The sequence below is a fragment of the Carettochelys insculpta genome, chromosome 18 (genome assembly GCF_033958435.1).
Source record: "Carettochelys insculpta isolate YL-2023 chromosome 18, ASM3395843v1, whole genome shotgun sequence".
NCBI lineage: Eukaryota > Metazoa > Chordata > Testudines > Carettochelyidae > Carettochelys > Carettochelys insculpta.
In genome coordinates this window covers 29941943-29966079 of record NC_134154.1, presented here as the reverse complement: position 1 = coordinate 29966079, position 24137 = coordinate 29941943, and the positions used below count along the sequence as shown (strand labels likewise).

Genomic DNA, 24137 nt, shown 5'->3' with positions numbered 1-24137 from the left:
GTGTCAGCAAACCAATATTACGAAAAAAGGAAACTAAGACTGAATGCTAGATATTATTAATCAGCATGCTCAGTCACCAGTTGTAGAGATGCAAGAGTAAATAGGAAGCACATTTCCCCCCACTAAAATTGAGTGAAGTCAGAGAACAGCAACAATTATTTTGCAGCAGTTTTTCACATATCTGACTCTTGCCCCCTTCTTAAAGTGGAGCTCCAAAATCTGATGGAGTGGATCTTATCCACAAAAGCCTCACAAAATTATTGTTCTCTAAGGTGCTACAGGACTGGTGGTTTGTTGGTTGGTTTATTTATTTGTTTTGTGAAGCTACAGACTAGACTAATATGGCTACCCTTCTGAGATGATTCAGATGAGTTCATTTTTTTTTTTAAACTGGCTGACCCATCCCTCCCTGTACATTACAGTTTCAAAGTCATTTCTTTAATTATTGCCACTTTTGACATCAGATTTTTATGGCTATGTGCTGTAAAACGAACGACCAATGAGATTATAAAAAGAACAAAAGTTCAAAGAACAATTACATAGGCTAGAGCCAATACCACTCCAACTTCTGCTTTTACATGCACACTGTGTAAGTGTGGTTTGAGGGAAGCTGCTCTATCACCAGAAGTCATTATCATGCTGTTAACTTTTAAGTGACAACAGTAATTCCTTATTTTGTCTGTAATACGTAAGACTTCCAGATCCATTAGGTGAACTGGATTGCGCAAATAAATTAAACCACAAATCCAGATTGTTAAAGTCAGGTAAATAATGACTTCCATCTTTACTGATGAAAGACCATGCTTCAGAACAGAAATTACAGTTGAAACCCTAGTGACAGTCCAATGGTTTCTAACACCACTTCACAGTTATACCATTCAGATCTCAAATTGCTTAAACTCTAAACCTTACTATATCCCTGCAAAGTGATGAAGCATCATTACATATAAGCAAACAGAAGGGATTAAGGACTCAATATCCTTCAATTCACATTGAAACTCTAAAGAAGTAGAGCCCAAATGCACTTTAAAACAAGCAGGGTGTTTGTGGTAAGGCACTTGCTAATAGAGACAGACAGAACTGGTTGCAAATCTGTCATCCAAAAAGCCTAATTTTTGCTAAGCAAAAAAAAAAAAAAAAGTACATCCAATATCCATAACAACATATGAAACTTATTTTAAAACTTTAAATACCACTATGTACACCAGTGTCAACACAAAATTTAAGAAAAAAAAATAATTTAACCAATAATTAATCTTCTTCAAAACAGAGTGGGGGAAACTGCTAATAAAATACAGATGGGAAACTGTTTATCTGCTTAAATTAGACCCTTTCACTTATCCCCTTAGTAGATATGTTCTTAATCCAAAGATTATCTAATTTGTTCCAATAAATTGCTTGGCCTGTATTTACCAACTGCAAGATAGAATTCTAGAGGAAAAGGAAGAAGCAAAATGTTATGTTAGAATATGGAGGAGAGCTTTAGTGTTGAGAGAACAGCAGCTGGCTGGCTGTATTTAAGATTTGATAGTTACGTTACCAGTTATCAGAGAGGTAGCTGTGTTAGTCTGTATCTTTGAGAACAACAAGAAGTCCTGTGGCACCTTATAGACTAACAGATATTTTGGAGCACAAGCTTTTGTGGGCAAAGACCTGCTTCATCAGATGCACTCATGCATCAGTGCCGGAAGTTTTTCCCTCAGCAGTATGTGTAGGAGGTCGGCCCCAATGCCACTGGAGTTGCGCACGCAGGCCGCGCTATATACAATGCTGCTGGATTCCCAGTCTCTCTGGAGTGGTGTGCACTTGCCATGCTATTTAGGGCACCCTCATCAGTTCCTTCCTGCCAGAAATGCCGACAGTCAGGATGGACGGTGGCATGTTGAATGGACACAAACAACACGTGTCGAAGAACACCGGTTACGGAAACAGATAACTATTTCTTCTTTTATATTGAATGGACATGAGTGAGCACTCAGAAGGGTACCCCAAGCAGCAGCTGTGGAGGTGGGCAGGATATGCTGAAAGCAAAACAGGTCTGCCAAACCCAGTGTGTTCTGTGGCTTACTGCATGATGGGGTAAGAGGAGGTGAAAGCATGCACAGAAGACCACACGTCAGCCTGGCAGATGTCTTGAATAGACATATAGGCCAGGAAGGCCACTGAAAGCCCTGCACTTTTGCCCAGTGAGTTCTCAGCAAGACGGGGTGGCTGTATCCCTGCCGATCCATTACGCATTCTCATGCAGGAGATTAGCCACCTGGAGACCCTCTGTGAGGACACCTGAAGATCGGAAGTTAGTACTGACATCTGCAACAGAGGAAGACAGAAGGGTTCTGACAGACAGCTTGCAGACTGAACTCTGGCTGATGATCACTCTTGGTATCAGCTGCCCCAGGACAAGGTCAAGCTCAGCTCCCACGGGAGCCTCCAGACCAGTGATGAGGAGGCCAATGGCATCTCTGAGACTTGTGTCTACTTGGATATGGAGTCTTTGTGCTCAGACAAAGGACACATCCTAGAGGGTGGTGCTAGTGAGCAGCAGGGGCAAGAGCGGCAGTAAAGTGCACAGGGTGAATGCCCTTTGAGTGGCAGCCAGAGTGTGGAGAGTGGCTAGCGCTGGCGTGATGCAACTGCTGGAGGGCACATGCCCCCAAAGGTCTATGCCCAGCCTCCGGCGATGCTTGTGTCAATGCACCCGACCCCATTCGGTTCCTTATGGATCATGTAGGGCTGTGGATGGTCCTTCTGTCTGCATGGGCAGGGGAGCAGGAGAACTGAGCACTGGGAGAGGGAGGTGCAAATGAAGGCTTTCCACTGTGGCAGGGCCTAGCAGCCTTTGGGGTTGCTGGAACATGAATGCCAGGGGTAAGTGGTGGGAAGAAAGGTGGACGGATGTGCTCTACTTAGGGTGGTGCCGTCTTAGGCATGCAGTCTATGCCATGACCTCCCACCTGTTTTGGTTTATCCTTGTGAGGGCCCAGAGATTTGTCTTTGCCCATCTTTTTAGGCCTTTTGGCCACGACTGCCAAAGAATGAGGACAGTTAACGAAGCCATGGGACTGCACACCACGACACTGATACTAAGTGCTGAATCTGAGCGCTGGTCTTGGGGGCGCAAGGGCAGGCTCCATAAGTAAAGCCTTGAGGCAAATAACACCATCCTTTTTTGTGCCCAGCCAGAAATATCTGCACATCTGGCACGTCTCGCCAACGTGAGCCTCTTCAGAGGCAAATATCAGAGAGGTAGCAGAGTTAGTCTGTATCTTCAAAAACAAGAAGTCGTCCTGTGGCACCTTATAGACTAACAGATATTTTGGAGCGTGAGCTTTGGTGGGCAAAGACCCGCTTCATCAGATGCAGTTTTCCTGTGTCTAAGGCAGTTTTTCTGTGGATCACTCACTGGCATAGGCCTCCAGGAACTAACACATCTTAAAGCTAGGTGGGACTGGCGATTGCACTATCGCAAGGCTACTTCCCTAAAGAGGAATAACTGTGCTATGAAGAACAAAAAACACTAAGGCTGTGGCCACACCAGCCCCTCCTATCAGAGGGCTATGGCAATGAGCCACTTTGGCTGATACTAAGGAGGCACTGCCATGAACATGCAGCACCTCATTAGCATAATGGCAGCCGGGTGTGCTTCAAAAGTGCTGCTTTCTACATGCACACCGCTCGTGTAGCCAGGGGCCTTTTGCAATGCCCCTTGATTTCGAAAGCCCCTTCCTCCCAAACTCAAATGGGAAGAAGGGGCTTGCAAAAATCAGGGGGTCATTCCGAAAGGCCCCCAGCTACACAGGTGATGTGCGTTTGGAAACTGGCACTTTCAAAGCGCACCCGGCTACCATTAGGCTAATGAGATGCTGCATATTTCTGGCAGCACCTTATTAGCATCTGCCAAAGTGGCTCATTATCATATCCCCTCCAAAAGGCGGGGGCTAGTGTGGCCACAGCCTAAGGGGGAACTACTTAGGACAGCCTCTTTGTTGCCCATTCTATGAAGTTCAGTTTGAGATTCACATTGAAACATTTAAGACTAATTTCAGAAAACTCGAAAATAACCCTTAAAAAGTTCCTTTTCAAAGACAAATAAAATGTAGAAGAATCTGGTTGGCTCTCTTCTTCACTAAAAACACAACATGAAAATCTAGATAATGATTTTTAGTCATGTCAGTGGTCAAAAAAAGTCAGACAGACACCTGTATCAAGAGCTACGCACCGCATTGTCAATAATTATGTACATAAACTAGGGCCACGGTGTCCAATACACTCCCCCCATTCACCACATGTGGAGAACACGGAAGCAGATTGTGGCAAACACAGCTCAGACCTGCACACGCTGCTCTGACTGCTCATGTGGCTCAGGGGCTATGGCACAGGTCAGAGTGTAGCATAGCTCCAGTGAGTAATGGGGGAGCCTGGATGGGGGCAGGGAGGGACCTGGCAGGTGGGGGACTGGCTGAGGGCAGGGGCTGGGGCAGCTGTGGCAATCCAGTGAACTACTCTTGGACACCACTGAACCAGGATCAGAGAATGGGTGTGATACATTTACTCACCACATGGGGGGGGAGGTATTATGCAAACAGCATCAATGACCTTTTACCCAGTGCTTTTTGGTTTCAAAAATAGAGGAGCCAGTACCCTGGGAGCTCCCCCCTACCCCCTACTAATCTCACAGCTGAGCTGTCGTGGTGCTAGTACTCTGTACCAGCAAGCACAGGCACAAAAGAGCACTGGTTTTACCTATATAAGCATAACTTTAAACGCCTTGATCTCCCCACATCTTTCCCTTAGAGCATAAGTATGCAAACGTCAAATTATGAAAGGGAAGGTCATGAGATCGGTTTTCTTTTTCTCAAAAAGGAACAACACGTTTAGTATACTAATAAATTAAAAGCTATTTCCAGTTTTCAGGCATTCACTATACCGTTTGCTGTTTCTCAACAAAATGTTTTCACGATAAAGGATACTATAAAAGTTCAACAACTAAGACTATATTTCAAGTTTTTGTGTTGTATTCAGTTACCTTTTTAAAAAAGCAGGATGTTTCATTTGTTTGTTATTTACAAAAACTTTTCCAATTCTTTCTTATCATAGAATGTAATGGAACGCTTGCAAAATATCAAAACAAAAAAAAAAGCAGTCCTGTAGCACTTTAAAGGCTAACAAAATAATTTATTAGGGGATGAGCTTTCACGGGACAGACCCATTTCTTCGGCTCTATTATTGCAAAATATGGGGGGAAACATTCCAAGAGCTTGTGTGTTTGTGTTGTAAAAGGCAAATATCACTACAAACATATTGCAAATTGTCTGAAGGATCAGATAAGTACAGTTGCTTTGTGATGAATGAGAAAAAATTATTCCATTCTCCTCCTTCACATTGTCATCAGAATCTGTAGGGGCATGACTATGCTGCAATTAAAAACCTGCAGCTGATCTGTGCCAGCCTGTTTGGGCTTAAGAACTTCTTAACTGCAATGTGGATGTTCAGGCTCAGGGAACAGTAAGAGCCCTCAGACCCCGCCAGCTCAGAGGGTCCAAGAACCTGGGCTCCAGTTGGAGCCCAAACCTCTACACCCCAGTTAAATAACCCCTTTGCCCAAGCCCCAGGAGCCTGAGTCAACCAGCGCAGGCCAGCCAAAGGTATCTCACTGCAGTGTAGACATACCCTAAGATGCTACTTATTACCAGGTATAGTCTATTCTGAGGATTTGGCCCCCAGAAGTCTTTACCAGCTGAGCAGACGCATTTAAATGGGAAGTTACTAGACAAACAACTTACAACTTGGCCTGTAAGACTATGGAGATCCATTAAGTCAGATGTGACTCTTGACATAACTAGCAATCTAGATGATTTATGCAAAAAGTTATTGTATTTAAAATTTTCATCCCCTATCTCAGAAGTGGTGGTATTTGTCCTTAGAGTATTCTAAGTAAGACTCAAGAGATCAAGTACTGGACAGTAGAGCTATACCTCACTTCAATAGCAAAATCAGTTTTTACTCCTGTTTGAAGACCCCAAAAAATTACAAGACTTCGCTTATTGTGTATCCAAAATTGTTACTAAGCTCCCTTTTTTATACTTTTGCAAGCCTATTGAGGACAATGGGATTTTGCAGGTGTGATTTAGGGTGGAATGTGGCCAGCAACTTTTACCAATAGGCAATTAAGCACAAGTAAGGAACGACTGCTTCATTTTAAGATCACACTTTGAGTTTGCAGGGCTGATGATTAGAAATCAGTTTGTGAATAAAACGTTTAATATAGAATTGAGAACAACCATGTCCTCATGATCACATGCTTACAGAAACCTTCTTCAGACTGAAAGCACTCACTTAGAAGAAAAAGAAAGACCATGTGGCTCAAGAAAAGACAAATAAGACATCTGATATTGCAACATATATCTAACCAAAAGACTTCCCCTCTCTTTAACTTCAATAATCAGCTTTTCATCTAAGAGAACTCTAAATAAGGTCACAGTTCATAACCAAGTAATTACATTTTATTATACCTTCTTGTTCGTTTAAAGAGCAACATTGGTATCAAAAGACTGCTGCTTTCACTCACTTGGGAAGAATGCAATGCTGCAAAATGACCTTAAAGCCATTTCGGAGGGTGGAGCCAACAGCCAGCTAGTAAAAACCTCACCCCTGGAGAGACTTGCACAGAGCCAGACGTTTTAGGAGGTATCAGATACATGAAGAATCCCTATACGAATCTCTACCACTCCTACATGCCATGACAGTTGCTTCTGTGCCAGCTGTACATAGGCTTGTTGCCTGCCCTTGAGGTGGGGAGCTCGAAACATGAGGAGATTCATGCCCCCCGCCCCAACTCACATTTAGAACTTGACCTGCAGCTTTGTTTACTTTGGTGTAGTGAGCAGGGGACAAGGAAGACCTTTACTGTTCAAACTCATCACATTAAAAACAAAGAAAAGGAGAAGCAGCTTAAATTCTATTAAATGGTTCAATTAATAGACAGCCAAACATGTAAAAACATTCTTACTATACAATAAGAAACTATCAAGGACACTGCTAAACATCTGCTACAATTAAAAAAAGCAAAAATTCAGAGAAAGTACATGTAGGGGAATTTCAAAATTCAAAATAATTTTTATCAACCAAGCAAGACAAATGTTCACATTTTTGCATGTCAACTGGCATTTTACTTGGTTCTGCAGATAGGTAAGTCATCACACCTGGAGAGCAAAAAATAATTCAAGAAAGCAAAATAGGTGCAAAGTACGTCTGATCAGATGGAAACTTCCAGCTCTTCACTTGTCAAACAGAACATTGCACAACGATGTCCTTAGGCACAAGATCTCAACTTTTTAGCCAGTTAAAATTAAAATCTAGTCTCTAATTTCCATAAAATGCAGGATTCTACAATTTTTATACATTCTCTCTCTCTCTACATATTATATTTTTATATATATAATCTCCACTGCTATTTAGAGGATTAGTTGTATGATGTTAAAAATAATGCAAGAGTCACTGGTAAAAACAAAATTAATTTACAAAGCAATGAAATTTAACAATCAGCTGGAGTTTTATATTGTATAATTCTTGATCTATTTTTTTTTTCTTTCTTTAAACTGATCCCATCACTATACCCCTAAAAACATGTTCTTGAATTGGCTGACAAATTAAGTGGAATGCATTCTATTACATGTAATTTACAATAATTCCATTTTGATAGTATCACATGCTTCAAATAACATCTTAAATGGACACAACATGGCCCAAAAATTCATTTTGTAAACTCAGGTTTTACAAATGTTTTGACAACTTTAGCTGTTAAATTTCCAAAATGCTGTTTTGAATGAAAGCTCACCCATAGTGTTTAAAAAGGACTATTGTTATCTCTGAGAATCTGAAATTAAAAGGGACTACAAACAAAAAGCAAAAGTTATTCAACTGATTTTCTCTGTCCATGCTGACAAATAAAAAATGGAGGCAAAGATTAACTGCTGAAAGAACTTTAAAAATTAAATCTTAATTTACGAATTCGAGATTTTATTACAATTTTAGCACAGAAGTTTAAAAGTGCCTCTCTAAAATCTAGAAAGGAATTAATTATGCACTTGATACATATTGCATGGTTTAACACAACTTGGAAGCAATAAGAATCTAAATGGGAAATATAACATTACCCTGGAGTAAAATTTTGCTGAGGAAGTGCATTGGCTCCTACCGCTGGGCAGTCCTGATAGACCGACGAGTTGTGAGGAAAGGCATTTCAATTTTACAGAAAAGACTACTGATTATGAGTGAAATATTCAAACAGCCTACCGTCCAGCGATGTGCTCTTCTGTCCTTATAAAAGCTCTGGCTTCTTCTTTGAAGAGGAAATATAGTCAAGTCCTTCCCACCTGATCGGTCAGAATTCTGCTTGGTCCATTCTTTTTCAGATTTCTGTTTCAAAAGGAGTGTATAAAAATACCACTGAAAATGTTTACTTCAAATACGAGAACTATAGAGAAGGCTCAAAGTTGGTTCACAAAGACGACAAAACAAGGAAAACTATCTGCGAAGCAGAAAACCTTTTATTCTATGCATCGTGGCATTCGAACAATTTGTACAGAGTGGATGGTTAAGGCCATTCCAAAAATGTTAATAAACTCAGTAGATGAAGTACAACCTGAGCAGCCATAATTACAGCACCCTTGCACAGGCATGCGATGCACATTACAGAATGCCTCTCCAGCACTTAGAACACAGTAGACTACAAGGCCATCTGTACACTAGCCCCCTTCTTTGAAGGGGGCACAGAAATGACACAGACTGGGCAATACCAATGAGGTGCTGCGATACATATGCAGCACCTCATTAGCATAATAGCAGCTGCGCAAATCTGGAAGCTGTTAACTTTGAAGCGCTGACAGGAAGTCTAGATGCGGGTGCTTCAAAGTACGTGCTTGACTTCAAGATTTCCTTACTCCCGAAGTGAATTGGGAGTAAGGAAATTTTGAAGTCAGGCACATATTTTGAAGCGCCTGCGTCTAGACTGCCTGTCAGGACTTCAAAGTTAGCAGCTTCCAAATTTGCATGGCTGCCTTTATGCTAATGAGGTGCTGCATATGTATTATTCCCCAGTCTGTCTCATTTTCGTGCCCCCTTCAAAGGGGCTAGTGTAGAGACAGCCCAAAAGTGGAGCTTGAAGGAGCGCAAGTACCAACTCATCTATAAAAATGTTTTTCTCTTCAGTGAAGCAAAAATGCCAGCCCAGTTGAGATACCAATACAAAACAAGTCACATTGATTGACTTCTAAAGCTGTGAATATAAAGATTTAACAAACAGTGCCTATAACATTAAAAAAGCAATTTATAAAACAATACTTCTACATCGAAAGCAAGCTGTAGTTTAATACCATCAGGAAGTGATTTGACACTTTTAAAGAGATGCTATAAATGTGCTACAGTATTGGCTCCTAAAGGAGATATTCCCTGTAAGGAGTAAAACCATGTTTTTTGTAGCAAGAAGAATCTAAAGGCTGAATCCTCACCTGCCATACACTTACACTGGTAGTAATATCAACAGAGCTTAGCTGATTTGCAGCAGCTAAGTGTCTGGCTCTAACACAGAACCAGCAAGATGGAAAGCAATCATAACAAAATGTCTCCATCACCTCCACAGTTACAAAAGCTGTTTTAACAGATGCTACATTATAAATACCTTTTTATCTTCATGAGAGAAAGACTCCTGCTGAGATTCACTCCTCTTTTTCAGTCTGTTTTCTTCACTTTCCAATGGCAGGCTTTGTTTGGATTGGTGCTGATCCCTCCCCTCCTTTGCTTCTTGCATCAGAGGGATGCTACCTCTTCCTTTAATAGGTCGGCTCTTTTCTGAGTACGACCGTTTTAAATCTGGCAGGGCATTTCCAAAACCAGATGCACAGTCATTCCATTCAGCTTTGCTCTTCCTACTGGAAAAGTCATTTTCATGTGAGGTTTTGTTTGCATTCTCTTTGTTCTTATTTACAGAGCTCCTTACTACATTTTTGTGCCAGTCATCATCCACAGACACCTCTGTGAACTGCTGTTTTGTGAACAATTTCTTCAGTAATAAGCAATCACTGCCATCAGGAAAGGAATTAGAAGCCATATTGACTTCCAGTTTTTGGTCCACACTAATAGATCTTGTGGGCTGTACCTTGTTATTTTTGTACTTTGCACTTGGGTGCCTTGATGTTAAATTTTTTTCTTGATCCTCATCAATAATAAATGTCTTTCTTCTGGTACCAGTAGACTCAGCTGACGAATTTATAACTTTCTCTGAAAGTGAACTGGGCTTTCCCCAGTGGGGAGGACTGAATTTTTTATCTTTGGATTTTTGCTTAGTCCATTCTGGGCTACAGGGCTGCACTTTTTCTTTGCTGTTTTCATGCAGAGTTAAATTCTCAAACCTGCTGTTTTCTTCTGCATGGGTACCTTGTTTTGTGATACTAGCCGATTGATTCAAGTCCTTCCAATCTTTCCAGTTATGACTGTGTTGGGTTTTATCAGTCATATTCCTTTTGTATTTCGACTTTTCCCAGTGAATTATACTTGGATCATCAGAGAACAGATCATCTTTTTTTCTTTGAATGTTACTGGCCTTTATGGATTCTTCTTTATATTCTGCCATAAGAGCATCAATATCAAGAACACTAAATCTGTACCTGTCTTCATTCATATCTCTGAATACATCATGACTGTTTTCCCCAAACTTCTTTTGTGTAAGCACTTCACTCTCTTTGTGCAAACCTGTGAAATTTAGTGCAGACTTTGGCTCATGGGATGAGGAGATTTTTCCTCCACTATCTTTAAGATCAGTATGAATACTATTTTCCAGGTTCTGTTTTAAGAGGAAAACATCAACATCTGTAATTTTCTCTTTAGTATGATCCAGCCTTCTTGCACAAGACTTATCATCCTCCCCAAGCACGGAATGTTTTCTTAAACTTAGAATATCTTGTTCTTCCTCTTTAACCCAAGTCTTGCTAACACATGTTTCTAGGGACTTATCTTTACAATGTTTACTCTGTACACTTTTATAGGATTGCTGGGATGTAGGATTGGACCTTCTGGAAGAACCAAAATTCAGATTAACTGGTGCGTTTTCCAGCTCTCTTGTAATCTGGTTATGTTCATTTGCATTAACAGTACTCACAGAGCATTTTTCATTTTTGTTATCAGGAATCTGATACGTAACTGCAAAATAGGTTGCCTTTGCTTCAAAGGGAGAAACCTGCTTCTTCAAAGAATCATCAGGACCGACTGAAACTGTTTGTTTCTCCTCCTTTGATTCTATCCCATCTTTGTTTCTTTTACTTCTCTTCTTTATTGCACCTTCATCAAATTGCAATGAATCCGTTCTGTTCAGTCTTTTGATACTTTCTTGAGATAGTAGACTAACTTCTTCTAGCTTAGTAGAGTTCTGAGGCAAGGTCTTCCTTCGCCATCTTTCTGAAATTTTAAGGTCAGAAACACTACTCCTGGTTCTTCCGACTTTTTCTTCTGCTCCTACTAATCTGAGTTTCTCTTTTTCATTTTCAAGGATTGAAACATCTACGCCTAAATCTTTTCTTACAAAATTTGAGTTTGGATAATTCCTTGACCCAAAAACTCTGGATTTCTCTTTATCAGCAGTTGCTTCTGTGCTAGAATGTTGGTCCATGGAGGATTTATACAATTGGCTACCTCCAGGCACTGAAATCTGACTCTGATGTTTATTGGCACTAGGTGAAACAACATCTTGACCCAAGATAACGGGGGATTCAGAGACATCTGTCCTAACTGGTTTTATACAAGATCTTTCATAAAAGCATTTGGTCATGTTAGAGCTCTCAGCTTGAGCTGGGCAAGAAATTTCACTCTTTACTCTCTGCATTTCAGGATGCAGTTGTGCCATTTTTTCATTTGCTATCCCAACATCCTTACTTTTGTTCGTAGTGAAAGATGCTCTCTCGGTTGTAAACACCTGCTGAGTCTGAATTTTATTTAACTCTGTAATCTGTTTGTGGAAATTACATTTACTATGGAAAATATCTTCAGAGTCTCTGAAAGTAAACCTGTTTGGAGATGTTTCCAACATGTCTTCAGTATCTGAAACAAGACTACCTTCTTTCAAAGGGTTCATTTTATTATCTAGCCCACACAGCTGATCAGCATGTAAGACATTTCCATTGGGTTTTCTCTTCTCTTTCACAGATGATTTTCTAGTTCTGAGTATCACAGCCTTGTCTTCAGGAACTACTGCAATAGCCTCACTAAGTGCTCTTTCACCAACAGTCTGAAGGATTTCATATCTTGGCTCCATTCGCTGGAAAGTCAAAGTGTCCTCTGCATTCTTAGGAGTGGATTTTTCACATGAAGAATACATTTCCACTGGAACTGCATGAACAACTCTATGGTCCTCATTCAGAGAAATTCTTTTTCCACATTTTTCTGCATCTGTTACACATCCTGGTACATCAGACTGACTGTGACAGTTTCTTTTTGAACCATGTTTCTCCTCTAATTCTTTTTCCATCCCAGATCTTCTGTTATAGTCTAATAAAGTCACTACATCGTATTTGCCTTCAAATTCGTTAGTCAGCTTTTGTGTAGGATCAATTCCAAGGTGACCAGCAGCAACAGTATGCCTCTGAATAACATGGTCAAACATGGTGGCTCGGACAGTTTTAAAATGCGTCTTTCCTGCAGGAGTAGTGGGTTTTAATTTTTTTTCAGAGTTATTCATGACTAACACAAAGTTTTCATTCTGCAAAGAGAAAGCTTGCCTCCCCCTGAGAAAGCTTCCTTTTCTTTCCATCTGACCATCTTTCTCTGATATTTTTACTGTCTGTTGTGGTGTCCCTTGATTACTAATAGCACAAGTGTCATTACAATCTGTTCCAAGAGAAGTCTTCACCTCTTCACTCTTAAACAAAACAAAACAAAAATCAACAGTTAGAAGTTTATTAAAAAAAGAACAAGATGAACTGCAACATCATACTACTAGTATGTGCCTAGGTTATGTATTGTACACATGCTTACACACACACACACACACACACACACACACACTCACTCCACTCCCTAATCAGACTAACAGATTCAAATATTCATGTAAGTAAACTTGCAGACCTCAAGATAAGCCCTTCTTTACGTCAGAATCTCTTACTGTTTGATTGGTTCTAATAAAACAAATTAAAATTAAATGCACAAAGACTGGGTTCAGACTTCTACAGCATATTTCAATCAGCTGCGATTATACTCCAGAAAGACAATGCAAACAAAATGGTACAATATGAATATTTCTAGCCTAATGGCATTATTGGCTAGCTAGATGATTAAATCACATGTACTCTATATAGTCATGCAAGAGACCTCAGGAGTATTCGGTATACACCGGTAAGGGATAGAAAGCTCATGGAAATAAGGAGAAAGAAAGATGGTTTGCCTAAGCCATGAGGTCAGGAGTCAGAAGATCTGGCTGCCCTGCTAAGTTCTGCCAATGACTTCCTGAGTAACCATGGTCAAATCACAAATCTTGCTCTACCTTAATTTTTCCTTGTAAGAGGAAAATAATTATCATCAAAGTGTGGCAAGGATTAATTTATTCTGAGATACTATGAGACACTGAGCTACAAAATAAATAAATAAATATAAAAATAAAATAATCAGGCAATTTGAAGAAATAAGGAACAGCTGATACTGACGCAGGTGGGAGGGAGTCATTCTGAGCACAATTCACAACCTGAGTTACTCTTAGAAGAGGAATAATGATAAACCAAAAGTTAAACACATCTGGGGGTGCACACGTGTATTTTTGAAACAGTTTTAGAGCAGCTGGACTCAGTGTCTACAAATCAGTGATTTTAGCTACTGTTGCAATAAAACCTATACAAAAATAAAAATACTGAGTCTGTTCTGGTATGGCTATGGTCTGAAGAAGTGACCCACGAAAGCTCACTTAATAAATTATTTTTCTTAGTCTCAAAGTGCTACTTGACTGCTTTTTTGTTTTGACCTAAATTTCCATAATTTTCATTATGGGAGTACAGGATGATAAAGAGAAGACATCGTTCTGCCCTAAGAAAGCACTGAAAAAGATTAGTTCCAAAATTTTTAGTTAAACAATTTAAAGAAGTTTTAGTTCAATTAACTAAAAATATTAATATGGCACTTATGTGAAAATCTTTTATACTTTCTGATTTCCTTGGTTTTCTAACAGAAAATGAAAACTTATTCAGTCCTACTGGTGGTCAACTTGTGAAAGAGAGAAGTTTCCCATTAACCAAAAAAGTTATAACAAAGTAAAGTTTGCATTTCCATCCATTGCTCAATTTCTCTTATTTAAAATTAACTCATTAGGTCATATGCAATTCATCTTTTTCTTTTCATTGTAACCAGGACCAAACAGAACAAGGGAAAAAAAGTCCATGTCAAACATCTGGGCACTCAGGAAAAACATCCCTAAAAACATTAAATTTTCATACAAACAACCATTTTAAAATTTTAAGCAGAAAAGTTTATATTGCATGACTTAAGTACTGTGCTTAGAAACTAAGTTTTGTAGGTATTCAATTTTTTTTAGAAGAGCTCAGAATAAGGCATACCACATTCTTTAAGTAGCTGTGTTGTCAGAGACTATTAGAATTAAATGTTACAGGAAGGGTTGGTACAAAATGTAAAGCATGTTTAATGTAATGATATGTTGGAAAAAGCTTGAATTGACAAAGGACACATCAAAAGTTTCAGAAGATGGTGGTAAGTTTAAGGTCATTATCATTGTCTATAGTTTTGAACAGTTTTAACCAAACCTGTAAATTATTTCTGTAAATTACAAGGATGGCCTAAAGAAGGCATTAGCAAGGTAAACCTACTACGATTATACTATTTTTAATGCTCACAATGCCAGTTAATATAAATATATGGAGATATAGCTCTCTCATAGCACTGGAAGGGACTTCAGAGGTCATCAGGTCCAGTCCCCTGCACTCACAGCAGGACCTATCACCATCCCTGAAAGATTTTGTTTTTAAATGTATTTGCCCCAGATCCCTAAAGGGCCCCCTCAAGGATTGAACTCACAGGCCAATGCTGAAATTATTGAGCTATCCCTGCCCTTTACACAGCAATGTGAAGGCATAATGCCATATAAGTTCTAAATACAATGCAGTTTGGAAGCCCAAATCTGTTAGTGCCACTTTATTACCTTTGGATTTTCTGGCGTTTCGCTCTTAAAGTCACTATTCAATTCAGTAGGCTTCTCAGGTTTAATTTCACTGGTTGATGCTGGACTTGAAAACCTGTTGCAAAAATATATTATTTCTGTTAATTATGGATGACAAACAACTTTAGGTAGTTGCCCGATACGTGTATCTTTGGATTCCAGAATATTTGATATATTATTTCATCTCATATATGTTTTAAATACACCAATTAATTTCTTATAAAGTGTTATTGGAAAAATCACATTGTTTCACAGACCAAATCTTACCTTGATTCAATGATTTATGTATGCCTCAATTTATCTGCCAGCAAAGCCCAAGCTTTCACTACAAACTGTTTTTTATTCTTGGGGGGAAAAAAACCATCTAGAATTTAGAACATGATTTAGCAGACTACTGAAAAATGGGTTGAAGTTTTCACTATCTTTTGCATAATCCTTACTGCTACATTAAATTCTACTTAGTTTAGGTGTTGGTAACATCTTCATCTATTGCAGTGATAGGTTCAAATACTTCTGAAAAATTACAGTCTCCAATGCCCACTATTTCCAGAATGAATAGTTTCTAGAAAGGTTTCCTCTATTACCACAGTTCATACAGCATTGATTATGTACCTGTGCCTAACACTGCCCTTTTCTCAGACTATTTAAACCACCTTTTTTTGGCCTTGCAGGGAAACTGGACTATTTGAGTGGTAGTGGATTTGTAATTTTGGCCCAGGGTCCAGATGTGTTGACATTGCCATATCATCCCCAAGCCTAATGCACTTTCCTGCACTAAGAGAAACCACCAGTAATCACCATCAAAAGTTCAACTTTATGCTGGAAAATAATTTTCACCTTGGAATATATGTTTCAAGTTCATTTTTGTTAAACTCTACCACTTGAAAAATTTGAGCATATAAAGCCAGTAAGACATTAGCTCTCAAAAATATTACAAGTACTCTATTAGGGAAGCAAAGCAAAATCTAGAGCGTTTTGACTTCCACTTCTTAGGGGCCTTCATCACAGCTTAGTCCAGCCTTACATGATGTAATGAAGCATCATTGGTAAGGCAGGCGGGAACCCAGATCCCTCAAAATAAAGTCTATGACAAAATGTGATTACTGTGTATAGTGCTTCTAAATCTCAAACTCTGTTTCCTTTCTCAATAAATAAACAAACATTTCAAAATGTATTCTACTCAGATCTCCGAAGCGGTCTTTTCTGACAAGGCAAAACATCTGTTGGAGGATGTTTAAGACCTGCCCTGCAAGGACCAGCTCTCATCTGTTTCCCCATTTTCTCCAGCATGAGGTGCAGAATCATGCATCTGTGGACTTTAACATGAAGGTGAAATAAAATCCCTGTCTGACAGAAAACTTTACAGTATATACCGTGACTTACGTGACATTGATAAAGGTCTGGCCTAAATTATGTCAAACTCAAAAAAATGATTTAGAAGTATTTTGAAAATTAAATAAAATCCAATATTAAGGCTAACACAACGGAAATAAAAAGAACACCTAGAACAAATGAAAACCCAGGTTATCTTTTGCATCTTTGGAAAAGCATGACAGCTTGAGCTATGCTACTCATATGCAGATTTCTGCTAAGGAAAAAAAATATTCCTGACAGAGTAGTTTGCAGCCACTGTCAAGATAAATTATTATGAACAGATTAAGAAGAATTCTGCAATGAAAAATTATGCTTGACGATTACATTTGAGAAACTGTGGTATCTGATTTATTTGTACAAACTGAAAACTTGAAGACTAGTTTATTAAAACTTCCCTTCTGTAACTTACATCTTTGTTAATTCTGCAGAAAGTGGTCGTGACTTAAGTGATCTGCGTAGATTTCCTGGCTTAAAATCTGCATTTTCTGTTGTCAGTTCTCGGATTCTCTGTTGGATGTTCACATTTCTGTTTTCCCTCTCCGTGGCTGCCAGGAGAGACTGGGTATCCATTGGAGCTACGCAGTTTTCTGAGCCAGCAAACAAACTGATGTGCTTTTTAACACTCCCCCTTAAAGTACTGTTTTCTTTTTTCAAGGAATCTGTTGAGTTTTCACTGATTAACACACAGGAAATTTCCTTTGGCTCCAATACTTTCCCCTCTTTAATTGCTTTGTTTTTGTTATTCGTCATCTCCTTTTTTTCTGATCCATGTAAGTCCATTTTTTTCTCACTTTGCTCATCGTTAGATTTTTGTGTAGTCTCCCAAGGGTATTTTTTATCTTTTGCAGAGATCTCTACTGAGTGTTTTGTAAAGTTTGGGCTGGTAGAATCTAAATCTACTTTAAAGTCTTTCTGATTTTGCTTACTAGATTTGTTTTTAAAATCAAGACACTCAGGGGCCTGACTGCTACATTTAAAATTTGATTTGGAAAGATCACTTTTATTCAACTCTTTTTCTTCAGTTTTAGACCTCATTTCAGATGATTCTTGAGAGCCTGTATCAGAGACGTGAAGTAATGGTAAATTCTCCTTGATCTCATCAGAGGGATAAGTTTTCTTGCACAGATCTTTATTTTCAAATTTGGCAGTTAGATCCATTGACAAGGGCCTTGGTTGTCTAATCCATGGTTTCTCTGTAGAAGACTTTTCTTCTGAGACTTCTAAATCTCTATGCTTTTGATCTTTTAATAATTCCAGAAAAATAGCAGATACTGGTCTATGTTTTAGCTTTTGCTGGCCTTCAGTTAATAAGCCAACTTCACTGTTAGCATATTTTGCAAGATCCTTGGTTCTCTCACCTGTAGGATCTTCACATGTGGTTTTTTTTTCATCAGACTGGTGAGGGTTCCAGGAGACCAGTCGGGGGTCTGATGAAAGAGATATTTGCCTATGAATACTACCTTCACGTTTTCTAGAAGTTACTGAAGGCTGAGATATCTCAGGCTTTGCATTATATTGACACTCTTTCGTTTGTGTCGTGACAAGCATTCGGTGCTCATCGACAGAACTTTTACCTTGTGTTAAACAGGCCTTGGATTTCTCAGTACTAGCTGTTTCAAAAAGAATCACTGCATTATTTCTGCTGGGACTGGAATAAAAGGCCATATTTGTGACTAATTCATGGTTGTCTTTATTTTCATTTTCAGTTAACTTTTGATCTATTAATAACGGGACATTTCCACTTAACACCTTAGCAGCTGTCATTTCTTCATTAGACTTTCCATACACAGAACACTTGGAGACAAAATTACTTGGTTTGAGAGCTGCAGTTGGAGGTTTCACAGCCGCAAAAGTATCTGGCGGTTTCTCTTTAGAAAATGGTTTTGGAGAAAGCCTTGGCCTTGATCCAGGAGCAGGCATAGTTGCTGGTCTCCAAGAGCTCCCAAATTTGTTTTTTTCTTCCAGAATTATTGGTGCTGAAGGATGACAAGAGTCAATAGATTTATTTCTAGTATCCAAAAGAGGTTTGATATATGCGTGTTGCGTTTTATCCTCCCTTGTATTTTCATTTAAATCAGGTATCATTGTTAAAGATGTTAGAGCAGAACTGATCTCTACTCTTGTCACCATTGTTGTTATTAAACATCCAACGTAACTGGAAAAATCCAATTAGGAAGACCAAACTATAAAAAAGTAAATAAATGTTAATATACAGAAGTCAGCATAGACAGCAACATAAAAATTCACTCAGAATGTAGTTTAGAATTACAAATAGAATAATTTTAATTTTAATTTTAAATTTCAAATGTTAGAGGTTAAAACATTAAATTTTAATTTATAAATATTTGAGTACTTTAGCCATCCAGTTCACAGTATGTATTATACAAATCAAAGGAACTGCCTAGTGCCTGCAGTAAATAAAAATTATGTATTTTAGTATTTTCTTTTTCTACTTGAAAAAATACAATACTGACTGATACCCTAAAAGTCAGAGAACATAGTGCTAATCTCAACAGGGCAGCCAGACAGCCCTGCAGATTCCTGTAACTTCAGTAAATTTTTTCAAGTGCTGAAATATTAAATTAAGATCAGGAACCTTGACTGAAATTGAATTGCATTCCACTGTTGTAGCCTCGACCCTTATTTTCTTAAGTCATCTAACAGATTAGCATGGAAATGAATATTTAACATAAAGAAAAGACAAAGCACAAGAATGACAGATTATTAAAATGATGTTTGGCTGTTATTAGTTAACAGAACTGACAATTAGAATACGTGATCTAAATATTTTTTTCAGCACTTACCCCAGTTTGCATTGTCTGCTTATAAAGATGGAAGTGAAAAAGCATAAAAACTGAAACACTTTTCATTCTGTAGAGTAGTTTCCTTAGAGAGCACAAAGTATATGGACATATGATCACTTCAGTGATCTGTAATACATCTGACCTGTGAACAAACAGAGAATATTCAGTCTAGTGTGGCAGACCACATACTGCACACTCAGGGCAATCTACACTACACAATTAGGTCCATGTCAGGCAGCTTATGTCAACTTAACTATGTCAGTGTCTACACTAGGGGTGAGCAAAATCAGCCCAGGAGCCAGATCTGGTGCACAAAGCATTTCTCTCCAGCCCAGCTTATTAGCAGACCCTGCATACTTACAGGCAGTACAATGTTTTCAGCTGCCCCTCCACTACCTTGTTTCATCTATCAAAACAAAAAAGTGGTCGTGCAGCACTTTAAGACTAACTAAATAATGTAGTAGGTGATGAGCTTTCGTGGGACAGACCCATTTCTTCAGATCATAGCCATACCAAAAGAAGTGGATGGGTGTGTCCCATGAAAGCTCATCCCCTAATACATTACTTTGTTAGTCTTTAAAGTGCTACATGGCTGCCTTTTTGTTTTTATAGAATACAGACCAGCACAGCTCTCTCTCTGTCACTTGTTCCATCTGCAGCCGAGCTGCTCCTAGGATTCCCCTATGTGCGCAGAGGGGAATGGGGTGGAAGGGAGAGAGCAGTGTTGAAGTCAGGTTGTTCCTCTGGTCCAGGACCCCTCCTCTGCAGAGCAGGGATTGAAGGGAGGGAAATACACAGAGGAGCTGCTCCAATCTGAAGCATGGGTGGTAAGTGACTCGCTCATGAGTGCAGAGCAGGAGGGGGGAGACAAGAAAAGAGGAAAGATTTCCCCTAAAGAGACAGACATGACTTCTCTCAGAAATACACCTAGTCTGTGCCCCACACAGTTACTGTCACACTGTAGCACACACTCAGTCTGTGTCACAAAGTGTCTCTCACATACAAAGTGTTGCTCTTTCATACTCACCCACTGTCTTTGTCTCTCTCCGGTTACGGTTACACTGACTCAAACTGCCAGCAGCGGTACGCAAATGGCTGCTCGTTTGCATATTTGATCACTGGGAGATGATGCTGTTGGCACAAAAAAAGCTGTGTAAACGTGGTTCTGCCAGCAAACCCCTCCGCCCCTCTTTGTCAGCAGCCTCTTACGACTGATTTTTTTTTCCAGGAATGAGAGGCTGCTGACAATGGGGTGGGGGGGGGTTTTGCCAGCAGACCCACGTTCACACAGCCTTTTTTGTGCTGGAGGCAGCATTTAACAGGAAGCAAATATGCAAATAAGTGGCCATTTGTATTTTCGAGACCTCCCAATTGTACACTGCTGCTGGTGGTTTGGGTCCATGTAACCATAGCCTCTTTGAAACCTCCAGCCCCACCCCTTCTGTTGAAGGCCCTGCTCCTTCTGCCTGCAGCTAGTACCAAAATTCATGGTGTGGTCCCTCTGAAAATTATTGTCCACCCCTGTCTACAATACAGCCTTCCTTCCATAAATGTAAGTGTCCTACTACACCAACATAATAACTCCACTTCCATAAGAGGCATAAGGCTTACCTCAGTGTAGTTAGGGTAACGCAGAGTCTGCCGAGACACTGCATTTCTTACCTTCACTGCTGTCTGTCTTGTCAGTTTCATGGAGCCTGGCAAATCCCACCCACTCACATTGCTCCAGGACAGGAGTCAGAAAGCCTTGTCAATTTCACAACTCTCAGTGGGGAACAGGAAGAGGGGAAACCACAGGCAGCTTTCTCCCTCCAACTCCCCCAGCACAGAAGAGAGAGGCTGGAAGCCCTGTGTGGACTCCCTCCTCCTGGTGAGGAATGGGGAGGGAAAGACCAAGGAGCCTGTAAATCAGATGGGCTCCCTTCAGGGAGCTGGGAGACCAGGCTCTTGGCTTCCCACATTATTCCTGTGAGGGAGCACTCCAAGTGAAGACGCACACTGTGGGCCCAAGGAAGGCACTATAGATAAGCACCACCAGTAATTACTGCAGTGGCTGAAGTCAACTATTATAGGTTGACTTACATTTCCTCAGTCAAAAACTTCAGCTTTCCAAATTAACAAGTGAACAAAACAATGAGAATCAATTTTCCAGTTTAAAATAAGTGTGCTGATTTCAATAACTACAGCTGAAAATTGCAGTACACAAAATATCCTCTCTTTTTAATTTTATTGTCTCATCAATACTTAAAGCTTTAAGTTGTGAAAGAAAAAAAAATTGAAACATGGTGATCACGCCGGGATAGCTGTTGGATTAAAGTCAGACCAAAAACCAATTCTTGTGAGAGTTGTTTGTAGATTTTCATGTTGTTTGGGTTCTCGAACTCTGATTAAATGTTAAACTTTGCATTACGCACCACAATTACAGCATTTTACTTTTTATTGTAAATCTCATTTCTGCACCAAAAGTGTCTGTACTGGGTGCTTTCTCCCTTAAGAAGCTATTTTTTAATCAAAATGGGACTTTTTACTGTAAAATAAGCCAGGTCTATGCTAAAAAATTATAATCAACCTAGCTCCATTACTCAGGGCTGTGAAAAATGTTGCTCCCTGTATGCCACATCTACCCAACCCCCAACATGGACCCAGCAAAGTCAGTGGAAGACAGTTGGATTAGCTACATCAAATGTAAACCCTCTTCCTCCAACAAGGGACCCATCTATGCTAAAAGCATTACGGAGACATAAGGACAGCACGACTGCTCTACTGCTGTAGCCCACGTGGTGCAGCTCAACTTAACCTACTGGCTCCCAAGTATCTTTCTGTGTATCTGTAAAGCATTTACTCAGGGTGTGTCTACACGTGCACAGTATTTCATAAAGACCGGCCCTCTTTCGAAAGAGTGAAGCGAGAGTCTACACGTACCTTGCACTCTTTCGATGGGAAACTGAAGGAACACAGCCCAGACATCGAAAGCTGGACCCCGATCCCACATGGGAAAAAGTGCCACCCATCGAAAAACAACATCGAAAGAAGACACATGTAGACGCGCCATGGCCCGTTCTTTCGAAAGAGGAGTCCTCCACGACGGCGCCCAGTACGAGCGCAGAGATCCCCCGCCCCACCAAGCGAAGCTCTATGACCTGCGCGTCCGGCCACTATTAAAGCTACACGGACCCAGAAACCCCGTGGCAGGAAGCTGAGAAAGCACGAGCTCCAGGCAACACGCCCTCTCAGCTGCACCCGACAACACAGACAGGCACATGGCCAGCGCCCGGCAGTCCAGCGAGCCGCAGGGTCCCCCTCTCAGAGCCCCCACAGGGCTCTCAGAGGTCTGTCCCTGAAAAGAAAAGGGCCCCCTCCTGGACGGACCATGAACTAAGAGACCTCCTGGGCCTCTGGAGGGAAGAGGAGGTCCTCTGAGAGATGGGGGTAAAGCGGAGGAAAGCTGCTGCCTTCACCCGCCTTGCCCGGGGACTGACCAGCCAAGGCCACCCAGAGCAGACCCCGGAGCAAGTCCGGAGCAAAGTTAAAGAGCTCCGGCAGGGCTATGCCCGGGTGCGGGATAAGGCCGGGCGCTCAGGAGCAGGCCCCTCCACCTACTCCTACTATAGGGAGCTCCAGAGCATCCTGGGGCCCCAGGACAGCTCCCCACAAAAGCAGTCCTGGACAGCTCAGCAGACCAGCCCGAGCCAGAGGAGCTGCAGGAGCCAGGACCAACCAGCCCGAGCCAGGGGGCGGACCTACCCAGGACTGGTCCAGCGAGGAAGGTGACCTTGTCATTCACATTCCCTCACGGTCGTCCAGCCAGGCTACAGGGAGCTGAGCGTCCCCGGAAATCCTCGAGGTCCTCCCCAGTAAGTGCACAGCGGGGCCAGCACACCTGTGGGCAGGACAGGGGTGGCACACCTGACAGTGGCCTGGGCACAGGCCCGGAAGCCCAGGGGCCACACATCCTGGCCAGCCACAGCCCGGAACACACCCTCTGCACCTGCCAGTACCACCCAGCACCCGGACCCGTGAACAGTTCCAGGCACCCAGTTGCCCAGTGGGACGCCCGCAGGCCAGCCCACACCTGGGGATGGTTCCACCCAGGGAGGAAGCCTGTGTGCACTTGATGCCACAAGGGTACCATCTCCACCATGGCCAGGCCCTGGGAGGGTCAGGAGAGGCGGGGCCCCAGGGGGACAGGGTACCGGGGGGGAATGGGGACAAGGTCCTGCTTGGAGACTGACATGCTAGCCATCACCCCTTGCAGGTTCAGCAAGTGAGGGCCAATGCATTCCATCGGCATTGGTGGCCCCCGAGAGCCCGCCGGAGGCATCGGACAGAGGCCGCGCCCCCTCAGCAGCAGCGTTATGCCAGGTGCGCAGCCAGAGGTCACAGCATCGCCCGGGGGATGACCCTGCCAACCTCCACCAGGCGGAGCTTATGGAGCACCGGCTCCGGCTGGAGGAGTCCGACCTGGCGTGGCGGAGGGAGGCCTGGGATAGGCTCAGGTCCCACCTGGACACCATTCATGGGACTTTACAGGAGCACGTGGGCAATGTGGCCCAGCTCCTGGCCCTCTGCACCCTCCCCCAGCTGCCCAATCCCCTGAGCCCCCTGCAGGGTCCCCCCCCCAGAGTCCTCCACCCCACCTCACACAGATGCCTCCCCACCTTCCCACCACGCCCGTACCTTCCAGTGCTCCCCGCCACATCCTGGTCCCACCGTGGCACCCGCTCCTGGGGGGGAAGGGGATCTCGGGGCCAGCG

The 24137-nt window shown here is 41.5% G+C and overlaps 1 protein-coding gene across 5 annotated transcripts in view; it reads right to left on the bottom strand.

The window, feature by feature from the left end:
* Positions 1-24137, bottom strand: part of KIAA1671 (KIAA1671 ortholog) — a 143387-nt gene that overhangs the window by 84853 nt on the left and 34397 nt on the right. For 4 of the 5 annotated variants that reach the window (XM_075013245.1, XM_075013247.1, XM_075013242.1 and 1 more), the window contains exons 2-6: positions 19384-19525; positions 16989-18762; positions 15188-15281; positions 9680-12907; positions 8296-8418 (exon numbers count right to left, since the gene is read on the bottom strand). In XM_075013245.1, coding sequence (XP_074869346.1) covers positions 8296-8418; positions 9680-12907; positions 15188-15281; positions 16989-18709 — 5166 coding nt within the window. In that variant the 5' untranslated portion in view covers positions 18710-18762; positions 19384-19525. Of the gene's footprint in view, positions 1-8295; positions 8419-9679; positions 12908-15187; positions 15282-16988; positions 18763-19383; positions 19526-20410; positions 20500-24137 lie in introns of those variants that run through there. The other variant, XM_075013244.1, reaches the window with a different exon arrangement.